Source organism: Apostichopus japonicus, chromosome 16, assembly GCF_037975245.1.
Source record: "Apostichopus japonicus isolate 1M-3 chromosome 16, ASM3797524v1, whole genome shotgun sequence".
Lineage (NCBI taxonomy): Eukaryota > Metazoa > Echinodermata > Holothuroidea > Aspidochirotida > Stichopodidae > Apostichopus > Apostichopus japonicus.
In genome coordinates, this window is record NC_092576.1 from 21,918,456 (window position 1) to 21,940,164 (window position 21,709).

Consider the following 21,709-nt stretch of genomic DNA (forward strand, 5'->3'; position numbering starts at 1 on the left):
TGGCGGTATTGCACATATAACATAGGTTAGTAGCTTTCATTTCTGAGGTATACTACTACACATTATTCTTAGTACATCTATGTAAAGGAAACAATGGACATGAAGAAACAAAGAAAACACAAGTAATTGATAATGGAGCTAGATATAATAATAACAAACCACTCTGTGACGGGAACAAAGGGGGTGATGATAGGGTTAGGATGGAAGGAGGGTAAATATGAATTGAAAAGGGAAAGTGCAAAGAACCAAGATGGTATTGATGGTTAGTTGAAGGGGGTAAGTATGGTAACAATGTATTCCTAAAAGGAGGTGTTGTGAATGTATTGAGTGAAATCGGTGTCAGAATGATATATCAGTCAAGGGGCGGGTTGGGTGTAAACAACATTATTTTTGTTTAAGACAATGCAGAGATTTTATGATCGATTCAAGTTTGAACTTATATTACGTACGATTATAAACATTACACAATGGAAAATTTACAATAAATTTTTTTTGTTTGTATGAATTTATAATTTTATTAAAAAGATGAAAACCACGATGTCCAAGCTTTGTTTTCTTATTCTTTAAAATATTGAGTGAAGTATATGATAAATTCAACTGATGTGGCATGACATTATATTTCAAAATATACAAGAGACGGTGATGTATTTCTGAGAAGATTACATTTTTACTGCTGGAATTTAGGAGACACAGATTTGCCTTAAATTATTTTTATTGTAATAAAAAACAATACAATTAAACTTTATAAGATACTTGTTTACAATTACTTTAATTTTCTTTTCTTTTTAATATTTATTTATTAACTTATGTTGATTAACTATTTTTGAAACTGCGACAACTATAACTGTTTTATTTGTCGCTTGTTTTGTAAACATTTCAGTTTAGTTTGTAAAGTATAATTTATTTGTATGTTTTCGCTTATTTTTTATTGCCATCATTTACTACTTTAATATGCACAATGTTAAAGATATTTGTTAAATACAATTTAAATAAAATAAAATTTAATCAAAATAAAATTTAATCACATTTGTTGTGGAGGTTTCAATATCAAATGTAGCATTTAGTACTTATAAAGCTCAAAAACTATATTTATGAAAATACATTATACTCACTAGAATTATTAGAATCAAAATACCTTGTGTATATAACTCTTGTTTTATCCTAATAAACATTACTGTTATTCTAAAATCCATTTCTGAGTTAAATTGTAACAATAATCCAAACAAAGAATATTAAACAACCCCACCTACCCCCTCAACTCTCTACCAACCCATCTCTAAAAATATTACCTATTGATCCATTATATTTCGTTTTATTCATCTTAAAACCCTAAAGAATTCCTTTCACGATGGCCTAATTTATTCAAATAAATCCACTTAAACTAATTAAATCCAATCCTTGTCATTAAAATACAACAGACTTTACATTCTCTATTGTTAGTTTAGTATTGATAACTATTATTAATTACATTAATTCTCTGTTTAACTGTTATGATGATTCTAACATCTACACCGGAATACTTACCTCAGCTCCTTCAAAATTGTACACTGTGAAGAGTAAGACAAGATGGCCGCCAACTCTTCATTAGTTAGTCTCCTGTCGTAGTCATAGATCTCCAGCTTCTGGAGAGAACTCAGGATAGAGAGAGAGAGACCAGACTGAAGGATAAGGTTCAGACCAGTCTCATCAACTCTAGGAGAGCAGTCTAATAGATGCACACAGGAGATAGGAATCTAGAATGAAAGAATAGAGTTACTGATAATAGAGTAGATAGATATAAAGATATTGGATTTTGATACGACTTGAATAATCGTTATGGTATTACAAATATTAAAAATAACGACATAAAAATTAAGGAAAGTAAAGCAATAAACTAGGACAGTTAAGTTGTGTTTATTTGAAAAAAAAGGAATAAATTAATGGAATGAAAAAAAGGATTGATTTTAACGAAAAGCAAAAACAAACAGAAATAAATGGATAAGATTAGAGGAAATAGATCGGTAATGTAGGATTATAGGATAATTTTTATTGTTTAATGATAAATAATTAAAGGTTTACAGTTTGTAAGGTTTAATCAAATAAAATTGCAAGGATACAAATGAACAGAGTAAAGCAATTTTAATTTTTTATTTGATCAGAAACACATCTTTAAGACGGGATGAGAAGGTTACAAAGATCGGGTAAAAAATTAAGATTATTCTATCTTTTGAAGAAAAAAAAAACAATGATCAAATATATTTAATTATGTTCTTGGTTTAAACTTTCAGAAGGAAAATATAATTTAAAATGTAAATTGTAGTCACTAATGTAATTGAAATCATGAAAAGGAAACCTCAACGTAAACCAATGAAACTGTTTAATGAAGTGTAAAGATATTTGGAAGAATTTATGGTTAAATAAATAAGTTGTTACTGATAGTTAAGATATATTTTAGAGAAGCAGATGTAGATCAACTTCATGCTTCAAGAGAAGACGGTTGATGAGGCTTGAATATCATAATATATATAAGTAGAATATAATAATATTTCAATTAACAAATTATTTAATTATTGAACCAATTTTAATTATTTCCAGTTAATAAGATTTGTTTAAATCATGATATCTATCTCTGTTTAGTTCTTCAACCACTACAAGCTAATTAATTTTATTTACATACCAATTTATGGAATTAACCGATAGTCCTGAAATATCAACTTAATTCCTAAGTTACAGTACCGGTTTGAGTGTGACTTATAACTTCTAGTGAATTTCTTCGAAATGTAACATTTGTCTTTCTTCCTTTGTGGTTTTAGATGTTCCTAATGGGGGTAATGCTTATGATCTTAACTTTCTAAACGTTATCGTTTCTTCCAATTAAAAAACACCATCCGCTTTTTAAAATATATTTCATTAAACATAATGTTATGTTATGAAATACCTCATATCCTTGAGTGCTTCATTAAATTAATTAATTACTACTTTTCAGTTTAATCAGGTTGATCGGGTCTTCATTGGGTAGTGTATAGACCCAATATAGGACGTCAAGTGGGACCCAATATAGGACGTATTGTCATGTGGGACCCAATATAGGACGTATTGTCATGTGGGACCTATAATAGGACGTTTGTCATGTGGGACCCGATATAGGACGTGGGTGGGATCTACTATAGGACGTTTGTCATGTGGGACCCCATATAGGATACTTTAGCATTTGTGACATATGATCGGACAAACGTTGACCATTAGACAAGTGTGTAAAACAAAAGGTCAAAATGAGAACAAAAGCAATGTGTGCACAGTTTTTTTTCTATTCGAGAGCAACACAGCATCACATCAACCAAGAAACTACAGGTGAATAACAATGATACGTTGAATGCATCACTACTTTGGTTATCGTTTTACCATAACGGTGAGGAGACGGTCGGTAAACCCGTTCCGACGAAATTCATTTCGGATACTAGCACTTCATCCTATCATTATTGAACAACAAAACCAAAAAATTGGTAAACACATAAAATCATGCATGATTATGTTTAGAACAACAACTTGGTAAACACATGAAATAGTGAACATTGAAATGATCAATCGTTAAAGATATGGATTGATGAAATAATATACATCTTGGTCATTACGGTGAACGTCATCGATAAACCTTTCAACGATATCCGCCATACGTTGTCCACGGCACCGATGTAATAGATAATACAAACAGTTATGTCCACACACATGAGAGCTCAGCAATTATAACTGGCGTGTGTTGAAACGAACAACTTCGTTTCGAAGAAACCGTGCACTGCCTGGTACCGTTGTGGGTTGTCGGCCAAATGAATCAAAATATTCCACGACGGTGCAGCCTTGTTGCACAAACCAGCACGCCTAGGTGTTTTGTGATGCTATACGATACAAAGACTTTGTTATTTCTTTCTTCAGATCGATTGTATGAGTCACCCACGTCTCTTTGACAACTTACACCTCGTTGTCATCGTCCTCCTCATCATCACTTTCGTATTTGTTCTTCAGGCCATGGCGTAAAACCTTCGTTATGGCCTTATTGAGTTGGATCAAAGTCATCCAAGTTTCTACCGCATCGTACACATTATCACTTTCCTTCTCCTTGTCACTTTCGTCTTTGTTCTTCAGTCCATGATGTAATATCTTAGACATTGCCTTATTGAGTTCGAGCAAGTGCATCCAAGTCTCCACAGCATCATAGGTGCGTTCACCATCCTCGTCATCTTGATCGTCACCACCAGCATTCTCACTACCACTACTGCCAGTACCGTCTGATGTTTCCATCGGCTCATCCGAACTATTACGTTCATTACTTCCCTCAGTATCCACCAGGTCATCGTCCTCTTCACTGAGGTCGTCAATCGAATCACTTTCAGGATGTTTGTATTTCACGCTGACACGACGCGTATTCACATAACGCTCTTTACCATTCACACTGTCAGTGTCATCCTCGCTTTTAGTTACCATCGCCGCCTTTTGAATACTAGCTTGAATGATGGATTCGTGTCGACAAACATTGAAATGACGGTTAAATGCATATTTTACAACAAAATCTAATCTTGAGAGGGTGTACTTGTTTGTGTCATTCGACGCAATGAGAAGTATTAAGCAAAAATGTGAATGATACACTTTTTGAATATATCAATATGAGCACATGCTCAATTGCTCATTTAAATGACTCTCTTTTGCTCACGATGTGCTCTTTTGCTCTTTGAGTCACTCATTTTGTACCCGCGTGCTCATCACATGAACCACATCATGCGTTTTTGTTTTGTTGCTAATTCTAATATGAGCACATGTTCAATTGCTCATCTAAACGACTCTCTTTTGCTCACGATGTGCTCTTTTGCTCTTTGAGTCACTCATTTTGTACTCGCGTGCTCATCACATGAACCACATCATGCATTTTTGTTTTGTTGCTAATTCTAATATGAGCACATGCTCAATTGCTCATCTAAAGGACTCTCTTTGCTCACGATGTGCTCTTTTGCTCTTTGAGTCACTCATTTTGTGCTCATATTTTAAAAATGATATAATCCACAGTAAAGGTTCCAGTGAAAAAACTATCGTATGAATCAGAGGAACTTGCTCCGGAGGTCCGACAAAGGGAAGAGAGAAAGTATCCCGGTAAATGAATTCGATTGGTCTATGTGTATTAAGTTTTATGTCATGTATATGGCACAGGCGAAAGATCCTTAGGTATATGGGACCAATCAAGCCTGCTCGTGCAATGTATCAGCCAAAAACGCAATCGACTTGGTTACTTTTCAGCCATGACGCACTTTTCCCGCAATGCAGAGGATATCATGGCGTTAGAAAACAGTAGTCGAAGGTTTTCAAAGCCACCATTACCATTGTGCTGGAGAGAAAGGTGTGAACACGATCGAAAGTTGGCATAAAGTGAGACTGTCCTACCAAAACCATTGTTTGAATACCCCCAATACTTTATCAAGTTCTATTGGAGCGCACCACCTCCCTGAAGACTTTTTGACCTTCTGCCCCCTTTCCCCCTCTTTGAAAACGATGGATCAGGACCATTGTCTGCCACCAGCCTAAGACTCCAACACACAATATGTCCTATAATAGGTCGACAATACGTCCTATATCGGGTCCCACTTGACGTCCTATATCGGGTCCCACATGACAATACGTCCTATAATAGGTCCCACATGACAATACATCCTATAATTGGTCCCACATGACAATACGTCCTATATCGGGTCCCACATGACAAACGTCCTATAATAGGTCCCAATTGACAATGCGTCCTATAATAGGTCCCACATGACAATGCGTCCTATAATAGGTCCAACTTGACAATACGTCCTATATTGGGTCCCACTTGACGTCCTATATTGGGTCTATACACTACTTCACTGTAATATCTTCTGTTACTATGTGAACAGTTAGCGGACAAACATTAATTAATAAACACAAGATAAATCAGTTAATTACAAGATCAATCGATAATAAAAGTTTGCTTTTATAGCAAACTTTTATTATCGATTGATGCAAGTTTAAATCAGTGGCGCACTTTCAATTTTAAAACGTTTTGCTTTTTAGACTGAGATGTACATGGACATATCTCTGGTAGCTAGAAAATGACTTAACACTTTTAAAATTAATTAGACAAAAAAAAAGAGAAAACGAGATGTAACTGTAGGTGGAACACAATGTTCGAATTACTGCCAGAAAGACTTAAACGACAGTTTTGCTTTAAATAAATATATTATGTTTTAGTCATTTTGTAATTTAATTTGACTTAATTAGAATATTGTTGTACAGAGGGTGAAAGCATTATATTCACATATACATTCACATTTTCACATAGTATCAGGTATATTGGCAGGAGTTAGTTCTCTCAATTTATAATCAGACAGCCTGCTTGGTAAAATGAAACTGTGGGCTTTTTATATAACTTGCAGTAACTTCAGAATCACGAAGATTGAATAATTTAGGTCCTTACAATGATCATTGTGGATTGCTATATATTGACTTGTATGAAGGCCTTGACGACAGAGTTATGTAAGAACGAGTTGGACCAATTTTCGTTATTGTAGATTTTTTTTAAAGAAAACAAGGTTTCTACAGTACTGTGTTTATGTATATTTTCTTAGCTAGAATAAATAATTGTTCCCGAAATAAAACTCCTTTTACTTCTGCCAGTCGAGAATTTTAATGACTAGTTTTAGATTCACTTAAGTATATAAGCTTTAATGCAATCTCAGTGATCCAACTGTATTTGATTGTAAATTGTCAATTCCTTGTTAGGTTAGATATGCTTTAACTGGGACATATGTGATACTCAGTCAACAACTCGGTCTAATATATATTTTTTTAATGATTTAGAATTTCCAAGAATGTCTTCTTTCTAAAGGTATGCCTACTATGGTGATGTTTGACTGAATGTTTAAGACTTCTAAGGTAACCATAGCCTATATTAGTTTTGTTCATTGCTAATTAGGCTATGGCTTGGTCAATATAACAATTATAGCCTAGGCCACTATACCGTACCGTCAAATTATGTCACTGATCAATATTACTGTTTAAGCTATTACTATTAGCAGTAGTTTCCTCTCCAAAAAATAATCCAACCTTAAAATCCAGTCAACAGGTCAATTGTAACAAACAACTGAATGAAACAAGCAACATCTGCAACCTCCACCAATATAACACTAAGCCATTCATTGTCAGTGATAGATGTACACAGGTATTCAACAGCATGAGTCACCGATATCAAATACAGGTGTTTCTTACATCGGCCTACACATTTTGGCGCCAATAAAGAAAATCATCATTGTTGGAGAGACTCAACATTGTGCATGCCCGGTGAAAACAGACAGTTTAAGAAAGATGTTAATTGGGTATTTGGTAAGAAAAGAGTCAAGGCTCCCATGAAATTTATTAACCCGATGTTTGAAGACTAATTTGCATGGTTGTTTCTTGCGAACCTTTTTCTGAATTTCATGTTGATGCCAAGTAAGAAATTAATTATGAGATTAAACAGTTAAGCTATCTTTGCAAGCCTGAAACTAAAAATGCATTAGAACACATGCGGTAAGGAAATAGAAACTTCAATTAAATTACTAGTTTTCAGCAAGAACAAGTACAGTAAATACAATCGAATACTAACAAAATGAATAAAGGAATAATAACAAGAATCATAATAATTCTCTATTTTAGCCTCGAGCAGCTGGGACGGTGTTTGTAGCTTTATTTCTTACACATATATACACTGTTGAACTGAAACTACTTGAAATTTCCCATGTCCCATCTGGGTCACGGTAACATAAAGTGGATGTTTGCCCCTACAACTCTTCTTTTTCTCCCCTGTAGGTTATTACAGTGTTCTTCTCGCTTAGACAATGAAGATTGTATCATATTTAACTTCATTACATTAGGGCACAATCCTTTCAATTCGAGAGGCATTGAAGACTCGCCCCAAACTGCGTGTGGCCATCTGAAAAAGTTAACTTTCCGTGGCTTGCAAGTGACGTTTTGTTTGTGTCGCTACAAAATGCAGACAGTACAGTAATGAAACATGATACCTTGTTATCTTTAGCTGGACCTGAGATGTCCATCGCTGTATTGTTTGTATACTGTGCTGTGGGTATTGACTACAGCTGTATGTACTGACTGTACATTAGTGTCTAATTACCGATGGTAGCAAGCTGTATGTGTATTTTCTGGGGTCGATGGTGGTGTTTAACACTTATGTTACACCTCATTGGAAACTAGGTCAACTTACCAGCATTAGACGTTTCTTTTTGCGCGAGTCTTCACACCCTTTAACAGTGCACGTACACCAAGAAATCACAAGGAAAACAGTCATATGTTACGATACGGTCAGTTGCAAAACATTGGTAACATAGTGTAATTTGGTTTTTTAGTCAGTTTCCATTGGGTTCACCTTATTCGTATTATTATGATATCGAGCTTTATAGCCGGTCTACCACTGTGTGGAGATTGTTTTAGCAAATCGTTGTTATCTTGAGATTCTTATCTATTTTTATTTGACATCTTTACTTTTTTTCTTCTCTTTGAGTCTTGTTTAAATACAAAAAGAAATCAGGCTAGTGTATAGTAATGTTAATTTACATCATGTCGGTCTGTTTATTTGTTCTTTTCTTGTTTAGAATGTTTCTACATCCTTTCAGTCTTTCTGTAATGCACTATATTCTTATTATTGTTCCTTTTTATCATTTTTCTTATCTGTTTGTCTCTTGTTTCATTGTTGTATTTTTTGCCCAAATGGCCGCCCATACAGGCGTGGACTGGGATGTAACTACAGAAGGAAGCACATTATTTGGCCAATTTGTGTATATTTCTTGTGAAGTATGAATTCATGGAGGAGTTTGTCGGTAAGCTTGCCCCTCCATTCCTAAAAACGGATCGAGTTCACGAGATTTATCAATTGACCAATATATGAGAGGGGATTTTTCTGTTGGCATATGGAAACGACTTTGAGAAGTCTCAAGTCAATTACGCAATCGAAAACAAAACAGCCAAGTATTTGAATCTGCTTTTGAAGAACTGCTGTAACTTCCCTGTCTGTTTGGTGATTACCCGCCCATATATATATAATAGTTGGTTGAATAAATCAAATTACTTTAGGTTGATTGTTTATTAAAAAGACCGAATTTGTGGATTTTGCAAGACTAGGTACAGTAGTGTGAAAGTAAAGGAAATATACATTGCATATAGGCCTACAGTGCACCCACAATAATGTGCTCTTTCCGCCATACAAAATGCCTTTCCCCCATGGTGGTAACATTGTGGAATGGCACTTTTTCTAGGGCAGAATGAACCGATGGCAGCATGACACGGTCCCCGGTGTACTCTAGTCCTATCTATAGAGAGCAATGTAACTCTGGCCTAGTCCAAGGACTTCAATAGCAATACTCAATGATCCAATGCCAGCAGGAAGAAAAAACATGACATCAGGGACAGCGATTTGTTTCAAATATTGAGGGGGGGGGGGACATTTGCTGCGATGCAGGTGCGTAGCAACTTTCATCCCCAAATTGTTTGTGCGCTTCGTGATTTATGTATATGTATATATATATATATATTTATATATATAAATATATATACTTATATATATATATAAATATATATGAGAACCAAGTTTTTCCCAATAGTTTTTTTTTCATCCATAACCTTTATCAAGATTGTCACCAGTCACACGTCATGTTCGACTTCATTGCATCTCCTGTGGATCGATGCTTTTGTAGGTAATACTACGTAAGGGCCCACGATACCTGTCAGCCCCACTTTTCAAGGATTTAAGCCCATTATTTGTTCAGAATTTGAACAATAAAGTCACTTCAAAACATACCCATAATGCACAAAATTCATCTATGGATAACCAATAAAGAAAAACCCCCTTCAACCCCTAACAGACCGGTCAAAATTGCATGAGTAGAGGAAAGTATGATGAGGAATGTTGGTCAGGGAATTTTTGAAAATTCACACACAGTTAATTTATTGGTGTACAAATATTAAAACCTCTTATAGCGGCTACTATAAAACTTCGATATCATAAAAAACTAGAGCAATGGTGCAGAAGCTCATACCTTTATGGCCCACCAAATTTCAGGCCATTTTTCAGATTCCAACAATTTTGGGCCAAGGAGGCCAAACATTTTAGGTTCAAAGACAAATTTATACCCCTAGTTCAAAACTGCAATAACCCCTCCCCCCCTACTCCGTTAGCAGAATCCTGGCCACACCACTGGCTATAATTCCTATTTTTCCCCTTTAAATCCTATTTTACCCACTCTCTCAAACAATACCACTGACTTACCCTATTACACTTTCTCCCCTCTACCTGAGCAGACATAACTTGTTCACAAGCACACCTTCCCAAAATGTTGGCTGGCTGCCTACATACCTCAGGCTCAAAGACTTCTAAGAATCGGCAAGTGCTGATTGGCTATAGGGCTCTCACGCTTACAGTTCAACAGTTAATAACAACTTCCAGTCCTGCTTTAATTCCACTAACAGCCTCTGCAGAGCTTAACCACAAATGTAAACAAACACTGCAGAGACTGGGAGACAAATTAAAGGAGCCTTGGCAAAAAGGTGAAGGCTCAGATTTTTTTAAACAATGGGGATTAATTGTAATTAATTAACTTTTGACCAAAAATTATTAGGCAACACCTTATTCATACACAATCCAACTATCATCAGTTCAACTTTGAATATGATCCATCAAAATCTTGAGGAGATTGAGATATTTGAAAATATTACAAAGAATGACCCCCAGTGACCCCCTAAATGACATTTGACCTCAATTTTCCAAACACCCCTCGTAACCCTCATCCCGAGGAACTTGTGACCAAGTTTCATTATAACTGGCTAAACACTGTACGAACGGAAGCAATTTGAAAATATAGGGCCGGGGCCCAGGCCACTAAACACCCCTAGTTGATCTTTGATCTCAAATTCATGAACACCCTGAAGGTAAAACTTCCATAGTACTATCGTGACAAACCCTCAACATTGTACCATGGAATCTGTAGGAGAAGAAGCATTTTGCATATTTCCACAAAATGGCCCATTACGGCCCACACGTGACCTTTGACCCCAAATTTTGGACCATCTCTGATGGCCCTATACCCAATGGTCCTTGTGTCCAAGTTTCATTAAATTCCATTACACACTGTTCGAGTGGGAGCGGTTTTACCAATTGTTGACGGATAGAGTGATAGAGTGATAGACGCCGCACTGCAACAATAGCTCACACCAGCATGCTGGTATGAGCTAAAAATATGCTCCAGTGGGGGCGGTCGCCCCCTTCGTTCCCCCCACCCTTGGCTACGCGCATCGATAGAAATCTTGCAGGAAACAGGCCAAATGGAAACCCAGTGAACCCATATCGATGTGGATCATATATATGATTGTACATACTTACACTCATACACAAGAGATGTAGAGACATTATTTTAATAATCATGAGTGACAACATGCTATACGGTCACAGAAAGGACCACGAGGAGAAATACACCTCATGCAGCATATGTAAGTTGAAGTTTTAGCCACCGTCAAATTTGATTTGAATAAATAATCTCACGCATTATTTTCAATTTATAGCCACAAAAAAAAAAATATGCAACCAAATATTGGGGGGATATTACATACTATATCCCCCCAACCTAAAACATGGGGGGGACATGTTCACCCTGTCCCCCCATGATCCAATTTAAATTGGAATCCTAGTACTCTTCAAGTACTCTGGAGTTATATCCTGTTCTGGAATATTGTGGATAAATTCCAACTTGAGAATAGCAAAGGTTAAATGAAATTCATAGTTTCCCAGCTCTAGAATGAGATTCAACATGTGAGTGTGTTGGCGACATGTGTTAGCAACATGTGATTGTTAGCAACAGGGAGTGTTAGCTCAGTGGTTAATGCCAGTGCCTTTCAATCATAAGGTCCAGAGTTTGAGTCACTTCAAGATTAATTTATGTTGTCCAGTTACAGAGTTGTTGACAATTGACAATCCATAATCATGGACATTAAAATATGAATGTAAGAGACTGACTTCCGTCAGCTTGATGGCTTCTTCGCGATTTCCTGCTTGCAGGAGGACCTAAAATACAACATACAACATTCCATCATAGATGTGTTATATTGTACAGTAGTTGTGTCACCCAAGCTACTGCAGCATTATACAACACCCTTTCTTGTTCAAGGCATCCAATGCAACAAATCCATAATTTCCAGGGTAACGCTCATTAACCTGCAAATGCACCTTTAGCTTAAATATCACAATTTGTATATGCACATTTTAAGTATTTTACGGACAATAAGCACAGGGTTTTTGAGATGGCAACTATTAACATGTTAAGAGGATCACTCACAATGACCCCTGTAGTGCTATTTTGCTATCTTGATACAAAAGATCCATAGAAATGTTTTTCTAGAGTCATTTGCCAGTGAATATATCTGAATAATTAATTTGATTATGTTATTGTTTCACTTTTGTTTTAAAAGTCACTGAGGCTCTAACGGCTCCATGATGTAATAATTCAACCATATTAAGAAACCCTCTAGTGAAGATGAAGACAGAGACTGTACTGGATAGAAGAGGTCAGGACCTACGAACCTATCAAGCTTCTTTCAGTATCCTTTACTTCTTGACGCACAGAATGACATAGGAATGGTAAGGAAGTTTGCTTGTTTGTTGTGACTGGATTTACCAAACTGCCTTAATAGTGGGTATTGATTTGATTCATTGCAGGAATCTGAAAGTCAACTTTAAAGTACCATTCCAAATATTTGTCTCAAATACTGCACTTTCTTCCTCCCCCGGCCCCCCCATCCCTTCCAAACCAGTATTGGTATTGGATCCTCCCTGCCAATAAGACAAAAAGTGGCCCTCTACATGAAGTAACTTTTGTCTCGTAGCCCTACGAATAAAGAATGCTATTATGGAACGTGGAAAGGGTCAACGTGAGGCGCCGTCCACGCAGGAATGGTCGTTGGCTCAGAAACCGTCCACTTAGAGATCGCCGCTGAAATACGGCAGCCATCCATTTTGAAATCACCGTTTAACGTGAGGTGCCGTCCATTCGGAAATGGACGTTGACTTAGAAACCGTCGCGACTGAGAAATGGTCGTGATTCAGAAATCGTCCATTCAGAGATCGTTCACTCAGAGATCGTCGTCTCAGAGATTGTCCATTTGAGTGACAGTCAAACTTGCATATTAATATCGTGGGCGGGGCGTGAACTTTTCAATCACAGAGTCCCACTCATACTGTACTCTTTCATTGAATTTTAAATCAAAAATTAAAATAGATCAAAAAGATGATATACAACTTGAGGAATTTGTGAAAATCGGTTTCAACAACAGAAGAACAGCAGATTTGTTTCATTGCAGTGAATCAACTGTTATAAAAGGAGGCGTGCTTCTAGGTTTCTGGAAAAAGATGGATCTTTCGCAATACAAACCTAAGGTTAGTATGATGAGTGTATGAGTACGGTGCTGGTATTCCTCAGCTTGCGGCCAATCACTAATACTATAGACTTGACCCCCATACTCGGTTGTTTTGATCCATTTCATTCAGTATCAGTTCGTATACTCAATCTTCGGGAGTTTGTGCATGTTGGGACGACATACAATTAAGCCCATTAGATTTTTTAATTAATAATTCGTGATTACCAGTGGTAATTTTCCCCAAAAATTATTGATTTGTTAGTATGAATTATAATTTTGCTGTAATGAAATACTTGTATGTTTTAATGAAACATAACTTGTTAAAAATGAGTTATTACTTCATAATGATGAATAATTAATTTGTAACAATTAATGTCGTATTAAGAAGTACCACACATGAAGAATTTTTAACATGCAATTATATACAAATTTTAATTTCATTCAAATTTTAATTTCTTTAAATGATTATTGATTTGTTAATACAATTTATTTATTTTAATGATATACTATCAAATTTGTCATGAAACGTTACTTGGTAACACTGAATTGACTAATTCATACTACGGTATCATTAAGTGTTTACAATGTTTTGTAAATTTGTAACAGCTAGTGGAATTACTTTGTGTAATGCCTATAGTATTTCATAGTAACAATTTATTAATTCATTATTGTAAATTAGAATTAAATGTTAACATTTGTAGTTACCAGGGTGAACAGCTATGATCATCTATGGTCATCGTGATACACATCACATTTGACGCTCAGTTTTATACCGAAGCATACATGTTCAGTCATCACTTCCTATTATTTTGACAAATGCTGAGCACATGGAAGGTCAAATCTCAGTCAAATTGTTTAGACCAATGAAAAAAATCTGGGCCTAGCGACGGATGTTACTACTTTCCAAATTAGTTATCCCTGTTTGTCTATGAGTTGCCAGTTCCCTTTTGAAGTTACGGGAAACTTCTTCGGCATTTTCGACCCCCAACGTGTGGATTATTTCTTCCATCTTAATTATTTTGGATTCTGGAAACCTTCATTGCATGTGGTCTTGGGTGTACCGAGACTAAATTACTCTCCTGAAAAAGGGAGGGGCGCCGTAGGGACGACTTGAATGAGGCGGGAACAAGAGCGTTCTACTGTAACAGCTCGGTGTACGTTACTGGGCGGGAGCACAGTTGGTACATAGCCATTGTGAAGGGAGGACGAATTCTAATAGGTGCGGCTCAGCATCGACCGGCGATTTGTAAGTGGACGATTCCTGAGTCAACAGCCATTTCTGTACTTCAACGGCGATTTCAAAATGGGCGGCTGTTTCATTTGAGCAATGATCTCTGAGTGGACGGTCTCTGAGTGAACGGCCATCTCTGAGTGGACGGCGCCTCACAATGACCCTTTCCTCGTTCCATATGCTATAATTGTTCCCTTTCTTTGAATTGATTTAACATTCATAATCTGATTATTGCCTTACATAATGCTCTATGGGGTGCCAATTGGTTGAACCCATATAAAGTAAGTGAGGGTAATATGCAAACAATATGTTCAGAAGATTACAACTACAGCAATCAATTTAAGACAGAAAGTTAAAGAAATTAATCTTAATGCTTTCTTGTGGGCCTTAGGTGTGTGTGCTTTGCTATACCGTTGCTGATTGAAGAGGGGTAGGCAGCTGGGAGTGAAGGGGGCAAGCATGGTTGAGGAGGTTAAATTACCTGTCTCGCTTTATCCATAAGGGTGGGGGTAGTGAGCAGCACTTGCCTCCACCCCCCTCAATGGAAAATTAAAATAGGAAGAAAAAAACAACTCCCGCTGAGGTTTTTAATTCCAGTGAAATGTTATTCCTTTTAGTCCTTGGTAAAGACATTAAAATGATTGGATTCTTGCTGGATTTATCCAGTACTTGGTATACCAAGTACTAGATAAATTTAGAACAGTGAAAAAACTTCCAACTAGGCTATGTTCGAAACCGTTAAGGAAGGTCGTAATACCACTGTAGGCGTTTGTCACCTGTATCGAACAATACTAGTTCTGTTTTTGGTGACATATTTGCCTTACTCTAGAGATCAAACATGATTCTAACCAATTTGAAGTCATTTGTGATTCCTAAAGCCGGATCTCGAAAGAGATACTTTCAACAGACTTTTGTTAATGAAACGGGGGTAAACAACAAAGGCAAATTAATATATATATAAACATAATGATACATACGAATCACATAATGTGATTCAAAGAAAGTGAATACGCACAATCAACCCACATTCATATTCAGATAGAAGAAAATGGTGTCATACAAGAATAAAAGTAATACATTTAAGGACGTGGATTGACTTACGTCATGATATGATGCGGTCTGTACGGATATGATGGTTAAACATTGTTTGAAATAGTGATCATTTTCTTCGATAACGACCTTTCCGGAACAAAGCTGACGCAGCGATTCCTTGTCTTTAAGCTGGTAACGTAATGAATCAATACATTTATAAGTACTGTAATATCAGTGTTGAAATAAAGAAAAAGGGTTAATGAGAAATAGGGTCATCATGTAGAAATGAATGCTTAAATTGTTTACTACAATTATAAATACCACGGACAATACATACCATGAACTTTTAATTTCTATTAAAATTTTAATGTTAAGTTTAAATACTATCAGCTACTAACTCCCATAGATGGAAGCTACCGTAGCATAGGAAAAGAAATAAATACAAGCCAGAAAAAGAAGTATTGCCAATAACCAACTGTTTATCAAGAATAACAATGATAGTATTTATAAATATGACAACTGGTTTCTGCGTACACTTACCTCCCACTGGCCAGATTGAACATTTAGTAGAACTTCACTGTCTAATAGACTCCAACAGACTACATTGAAAAGAATGTACATATCCATCAGTACTCATAGACATAATATTAATGTGAGATGAGTTCTTTGGGTAACATATTAACTTAGAAGTATTTACAGTATTTCACATTCACCTTAGTGAATATTTAATCTATGAGTTATTTCCACATAATGCTCTTTTTTGAGTTAATCAGCTTACCACTTCCATCAACCGATACACAATGCCTTTAGAATGTTAAAGACGTTTATATGTTGACAACTCTACTTTAATAATTTCAATAACTGCTTGCAATCTGCAACATTTTAGTATGTGTTTATGACGGTAAGTTTAATTAGTATTTTACTTAATAATATGACTTTATTGCAAACATGGACAATTAATTTTAGAATCTACCAAACACATTACCTTGATACATTTAGGAAAAAAATGATAATTTTCTTTCATTTAAATTATCACACATATTTAGAAGTCCACATGATTTCAAAGGTCAAACCACAGTCGTATGGATCTTTGGCAATGGAAGTCAAAATACTCAACACTGTTACATGGAAATCCATGTTAGTCTATTGTTACTAACTCGAGATATGCCTATATATGTCATTAAATGTAACCTATGTTGACTGGACGAGTCTTCATGTATTATATGTATGTGCTCAATTGAGTGCTCTAGAAAGTGGTCTTCGCAAGCTAACTAAGGGAAGCCTCGCAAATCTAACCGCCATGTCCGGGCCGGTGGATTTTTCCGCGGCTATAATGAGCACAGCCACAAGCAGATAATGAGTCACACTTGAGTGCACACTCTCTCCAAACCACCCTCCACGCTATACAGTTACATTCACAGCCGCGGTCAAGTTTTTACTAAGCCGATTTGAACACAATAGTGAGTTGAACAAAACATCATAGCTAAGTCTCAAGGTATTCAAACGTTTCAAAAAGATAGTAGGCCTATGTTTATACGCCATATTTTATCCTACTGCAGAAGCAAAACTTCTGTGAAAAATAAGTAAGGAAATGTGAATTTACACTGCAGGAATCTAAAATGCTATCTTTCTTATTTTCCCAGTCGGCCAAGTAGGAACAAAAAGTTTCGTTGCCTTTTTGCAAGGACATTAAGTTTCCTGAATTTTTAAGATTTAAAAATCTAAAACTCTAAAAAACTGAAATCACAATCTCACTTCTTGTACACGTGCACATAAGCGTGAACCAGAGCCTAACATACGGGATGACTTTAGAATAATCCTACTAAGTTGTATAGAACAGGACCTAAACTACCTAGCTAGGTGGAAAAAAAATCGGTTTACTGTAGGGAATTTTTCGCACTAGAGCGAAGCTGTACTTTTTTTATTAGCCAGCTAGATCGTAGAAATGAGGATTGAACAAATGACGATAATTTCTTGTGAAAGAAATTTGAATTAAATGTGGAAAAATGCGATTATCCTTTCTCCGTTTTAAGTGTAAATGTTATTCTAGCATTCCATGGTTAAGAAAGTTGAAAGAAATAAAGTTTATCAACTTATTTTACTGACTTTTGAACTTCGTAAAAAAAAACCGTCCTTTACTACTCTAAAAATCAGTACAGAAATTAGCAATTGTGTACGAACAGTAAGTTGGTACACCTTTCAAATTTTACGAGAGATCGAGCAAAATACTTTCGAAAAATTCATGCGAAACTGGCATATCGTGCTAAATGCAACTAATGTCATGTAGACAAGGCTCTAGTACACCCATTTATGAATAAACTATACGACCACATCTGGCGGGGGGAAAAGAAAGTATTTTCTAGAATTTCCACAAAAAAAATGGAAAAATAATATCCTACCATAGTTAAGTGTATAGTAAATAGCCTAACCACTTCGCCGGTTACGGATCTCACGTAACAACAAAAACACAACTAATTGTATTTTGCGAAGTTGACGTTTTCTACAAGGACATGGAAACAATATTTAGCATTCAGTTAATCATGCCAAGTGGCCTAAAACATGGGATTAAAAGGTTTACTTTCATAAAGATAGCCATACTGTAGCTATTGGGGCCTTGATATCGTGATATCCGGACGGAATTCATCCACGTATTCTGTATGAGCTACGCGAGGAGGTTGCACCAGCGCTTGCTAAAATTTTTAAGATGTCATTGAGTAATCATTCCTTACCCAGTGACTGGAAGGTTGCATATGTTGCACCGCTGTTCAAGAAAGGCAGTAGGTCATCACCAGCTAACTATCGCCCTGTAAGTCTTACGTCAGTTGTTTGCAAAGTTTGTGAGTCGTTGTTGAGGGACAGTGTTGTGGCACATATGAACAGGAATAATTTGTTTTCTACGGGGCAATATGGTTTTATATCTGGCAAATCATGTGTCACACAACTCATTGATGTTTTGGATGATTGGACCAAATCCCTGGATGATGGCAGCGGTATTGATGTTGTTTACACAGACTTTATGAAAGCATTCGACAAGGTCCCACATGAGCGATTGCTGGCGAAGGTGAGGTCATATGGAATTACAGGTGATTTGCTACAGTGGATTAGACAATTTTTATATAGGCGTAAACAAAGAGTGTGCGTTGAAGGGAGTCTTTCCGACTGGGCTGACATTACAAGTGGAATCCCTCAGGGTAGTGTACTTGGCCCTATCCTGTTCCTTCTGTATATTAATGATCTGCCATCAAGCATAGCTGGGTGTAGTGTGAAAATTTTTGCAGATGATACCAAACTATATAAAGCTGTGCACTCGTTAAGGGACTGTGATGTTCTGCAAAATAACATTGATAATATGTACAACTGGTCGGTGACTTGGCAACTTCACTTTCACCCGGATAAATGTCATGTTCTTCGAGTCGGTTGTTCTTATCTGGAATATCATTACACTATGCCAAAGTATGATGGAGGAAGCCAAAGTTTAGAAGTCGTGAATTCAGAGCGGGCCCTTGGTGTGGTTGTTGACAATGGCCTTAATTTTAGGGAGCATGTTGCGTCAATTGTTTCCAAAGCCAACAGCATTCTAGGAATAATCAGACGGACCTTTAGGTATTTAGATAGAGACACCGTGTTGCTTCTTTATAAGGCCTTAGTGAGACCAGTTTTGGAGTATGGTCAGCCAGCTTGGTCACCTATTTATCGTCGGGAATCAGAGGCTATAGAATCTGTGCAACGCAGAGCAACTAAATTAATGCCAGGATTATGTAGTCTACCCTATGAACAGAGACTCCGAGAACTGAACCTTTTTTCCTTGTCACATAGACGTCTGAGAGGTGATATGGTGTTTGTATATAAGTATCTGAATGGATTGATAATTTCTACCCATGACCTGTTTATAAGATCACATGGATCAGTTACGAGGGGTCACTCCTACAAGTTAGTTAAACCTAGAGTGAACACTTCGCTTCGTCAAAAGAACTTTACGCAGAGATCTATTAGTTATTGGAATTCTTTGCCAGAACATGTTGTTAATTCTCCCTCTTTGAACTGTTTTAAATCGAGGCTTGATTCATTCTGGAAGGATAAACCTGAAGTGTTTGATTTTCAACAGTAACTTCTGGAGTTTAATTTATGGAGTTTTTTTTTTTTTCTGTGGAGCGATGAAATGGCCTTTGGCCAACAGCATCGAATTTGATGATGATGATGATGATGATGATATGTCTGTATGGTATAGACTGTGCCTCGAGTGTATCATGGGGAATAGAATGTTTTGTTCATGCGGAGGAGTCGGTTGGCTTGAGGTGTGTTTTACTTACCTTAATGTTACGGGGATATATACTTTTCTTGAACGTCTAAGATAATATTTCGCATAACTTTACCGATCCTTTACTGACTTACCTAATTAATTCTAGAGTGGAGCCAAAATAGTTTACTCCATGAAAAGTTTTTTTGAAACGTGCCAAAAATGTTAACAAACAAGTGTTAGACAGGTGTTCGCAGCCCATGTACAGTATGCCTACGATGATATTTAAGTAGGGGTAAACACTGCAGTTGTAAACTGATGTACGTATAGTAAAATTTTCACCGAATAGTAACTTATATCTCTAACCACATGGCAGCCTAACACACTAAGTCAATGGGAAAATCAAGTCTAAACCATCTGTTTATTCGTTGAATTTGTGTCGCAGTTAGCTTCAGAGATCAACGTTACGGTCGATGTTCTCTCTTTAACATACATAGGTGGCATAGCTTAACCATTGTTTTGTTTAAATTCTGGTTTGTCAATATGGGTTTTCTGAAGTTCTTGGGGGGCATATATTTAATGCAATGGCTGATTCATTTTTTAATTCATAGTTACGTACCACTCGTTGAACAAGGCTCATAATGTATAGGCCCAGGTAAAGGCTGCTTTTATTGAACTTTCGAGTAGCGGAGTTTCACAATTGTTCATAAGAGACCCAAGAAATTTTATTTGTGAGGTTTGATAACGTGGAAGATTTGCAAGAATTATATAAAGTACTGAATCTCGGACATTTGGTAGTGGCGGATTTTAGTGTATAAGTCACTTTGCAACATAAACTACTGCTCTATTGACTGTCAAAACCGCAAAAGTTAATCCGGTCACTTGGCCAAGTTTGCTCATTGTTTGTGAAGAATAACCAGCCTTATGTTGCCAGGACGCTGTGCTCATTACTCCGGCTGGCAACCAGCGTGTGTGCATTCAACCATGGGACCAATATGCACATGCATAATGAGCAAGGGGTGCGAGATTTCCGCCGGCCCGGAACCGGCGGTTAGATTTGCGAGGCTTCCCTAAGGCGATCATAATCTTCTTGATAATTAGTCCTTAAAATCTGATACACTTGATTAGCTTGAAATTAGAAATAAAGTCATTCACTACATTATTGTCAGATTTACAAAGTATCACCGAATGAAATAAAAAGAAAAGGAACACATGCATTTACTATAGGGAATGCTATAATGACGTATTTGGAACATATACAACAGTTTGAACAATTTTGGAAATTTAACAACTCTAGCCACCAGAAAGATATATTGGTATTTGATTGTAAAATAGTGCAAATATTCTGAAGCAAGTTTGTAATTAAACGTTACGTTGAATTAAACTGAAAGGAAAATTGTTCTTTTGGGGGAAGAAATCTATTTCAAATGCTTATTATGGTAAAATCAAATCATTAGAGGCAGATAGATAAGTGTACTTGTTTAATATTCATCACTGAATGGAAAAGGATAACTAAATATTATGATTCACTTCCTTATCAACTGCGTTACAATCAATGCTGATTTACCTTTAATGTCCCTTGACCTCATGTCTATAGGAAGTAACTCCGATGAGAAGGAGAGAGGCAACAAGCAACCTGCGAACCTTTTGAGTAGAAATGAAGATATGAGTTAAGCTATCGAACAGAAAGAACAATAAGTGTTTCAATTTTATCAAGACACCATTAACCTTACAACTATTTGCGAATGCCCGGAGACTCTGTTTGGTAAGACACA

General features: G+C 36.4%; 3 protein-coding genes across 3 annotated transcripts in view; 1 reads left to right on the forward strand and 2 right to left on the reverse strand.

Annotated features, from left to right (window-relative positions):
- LOC139982813 (uncharacterized) overlaps positions 1–21,709 on the reverse strand; it is an 890,000-nt gene that overhangs the window by 180,695 nt on the left and 687,596 nt on the right. The window contains exons 54-57 of the mRNA XM_071995913.1: positions 21,502–21,578; positions 16,238–16,296; positions 15,767–15,886; positions 1,525–1,733 (exon numbers count right to left, since the gene is read on the reverse strand). Of these exons, the coding sequence (XP_071852014.1) occupies positions 1,525–1,733; positions 15,767–15,886; positions 16,238–16,296; positions 21,502–21,578 (465 nt within the window). The remainder of the gene's footprint in view (positions 1–1,524; positions 1,734–15,766; positions 15,887–16,237; positions 16,297–21,501; positions 21,579–21,709) is intronic.
- LOC139982817 (uncharacterized) overlaps positions 1–21,709 on the forward strand; it is a 167,623-nt gene that overhangs the window by 83,017 nt on the left and 62,897 nt on the right. The window contains exon 4 of the transcript XR_011798381.1: positions 12,490–12,658. The gene's annotated coding sequence lies outside the window, so the exon portion shown is untranslated. The remainder of the gene's footprint in view (positions 1–12,489; positions 12,659–21,709) is intronic.
- Positions 2,169–11,381, reverse strand: LOC139982825 (uncharacterized). Its single transcript, XM_071995935.1, has 2 exons — positions 7,087–11,381; positions 2,169–5,350 (listed from the first exon to the last, which is right to left on the reverse strand). The coding sequence occupies exon 2, from the start codon at positions 4,456–4,458 to the stop codon at positions 3,946–3,948; it is 513 nt and encodes a 170-aa protein (XP_071852036.1). The 5' UTR covers positions 4,459–5,350; positions 7,087–11,381; the 3' UTR covers positions 2,169–3,945.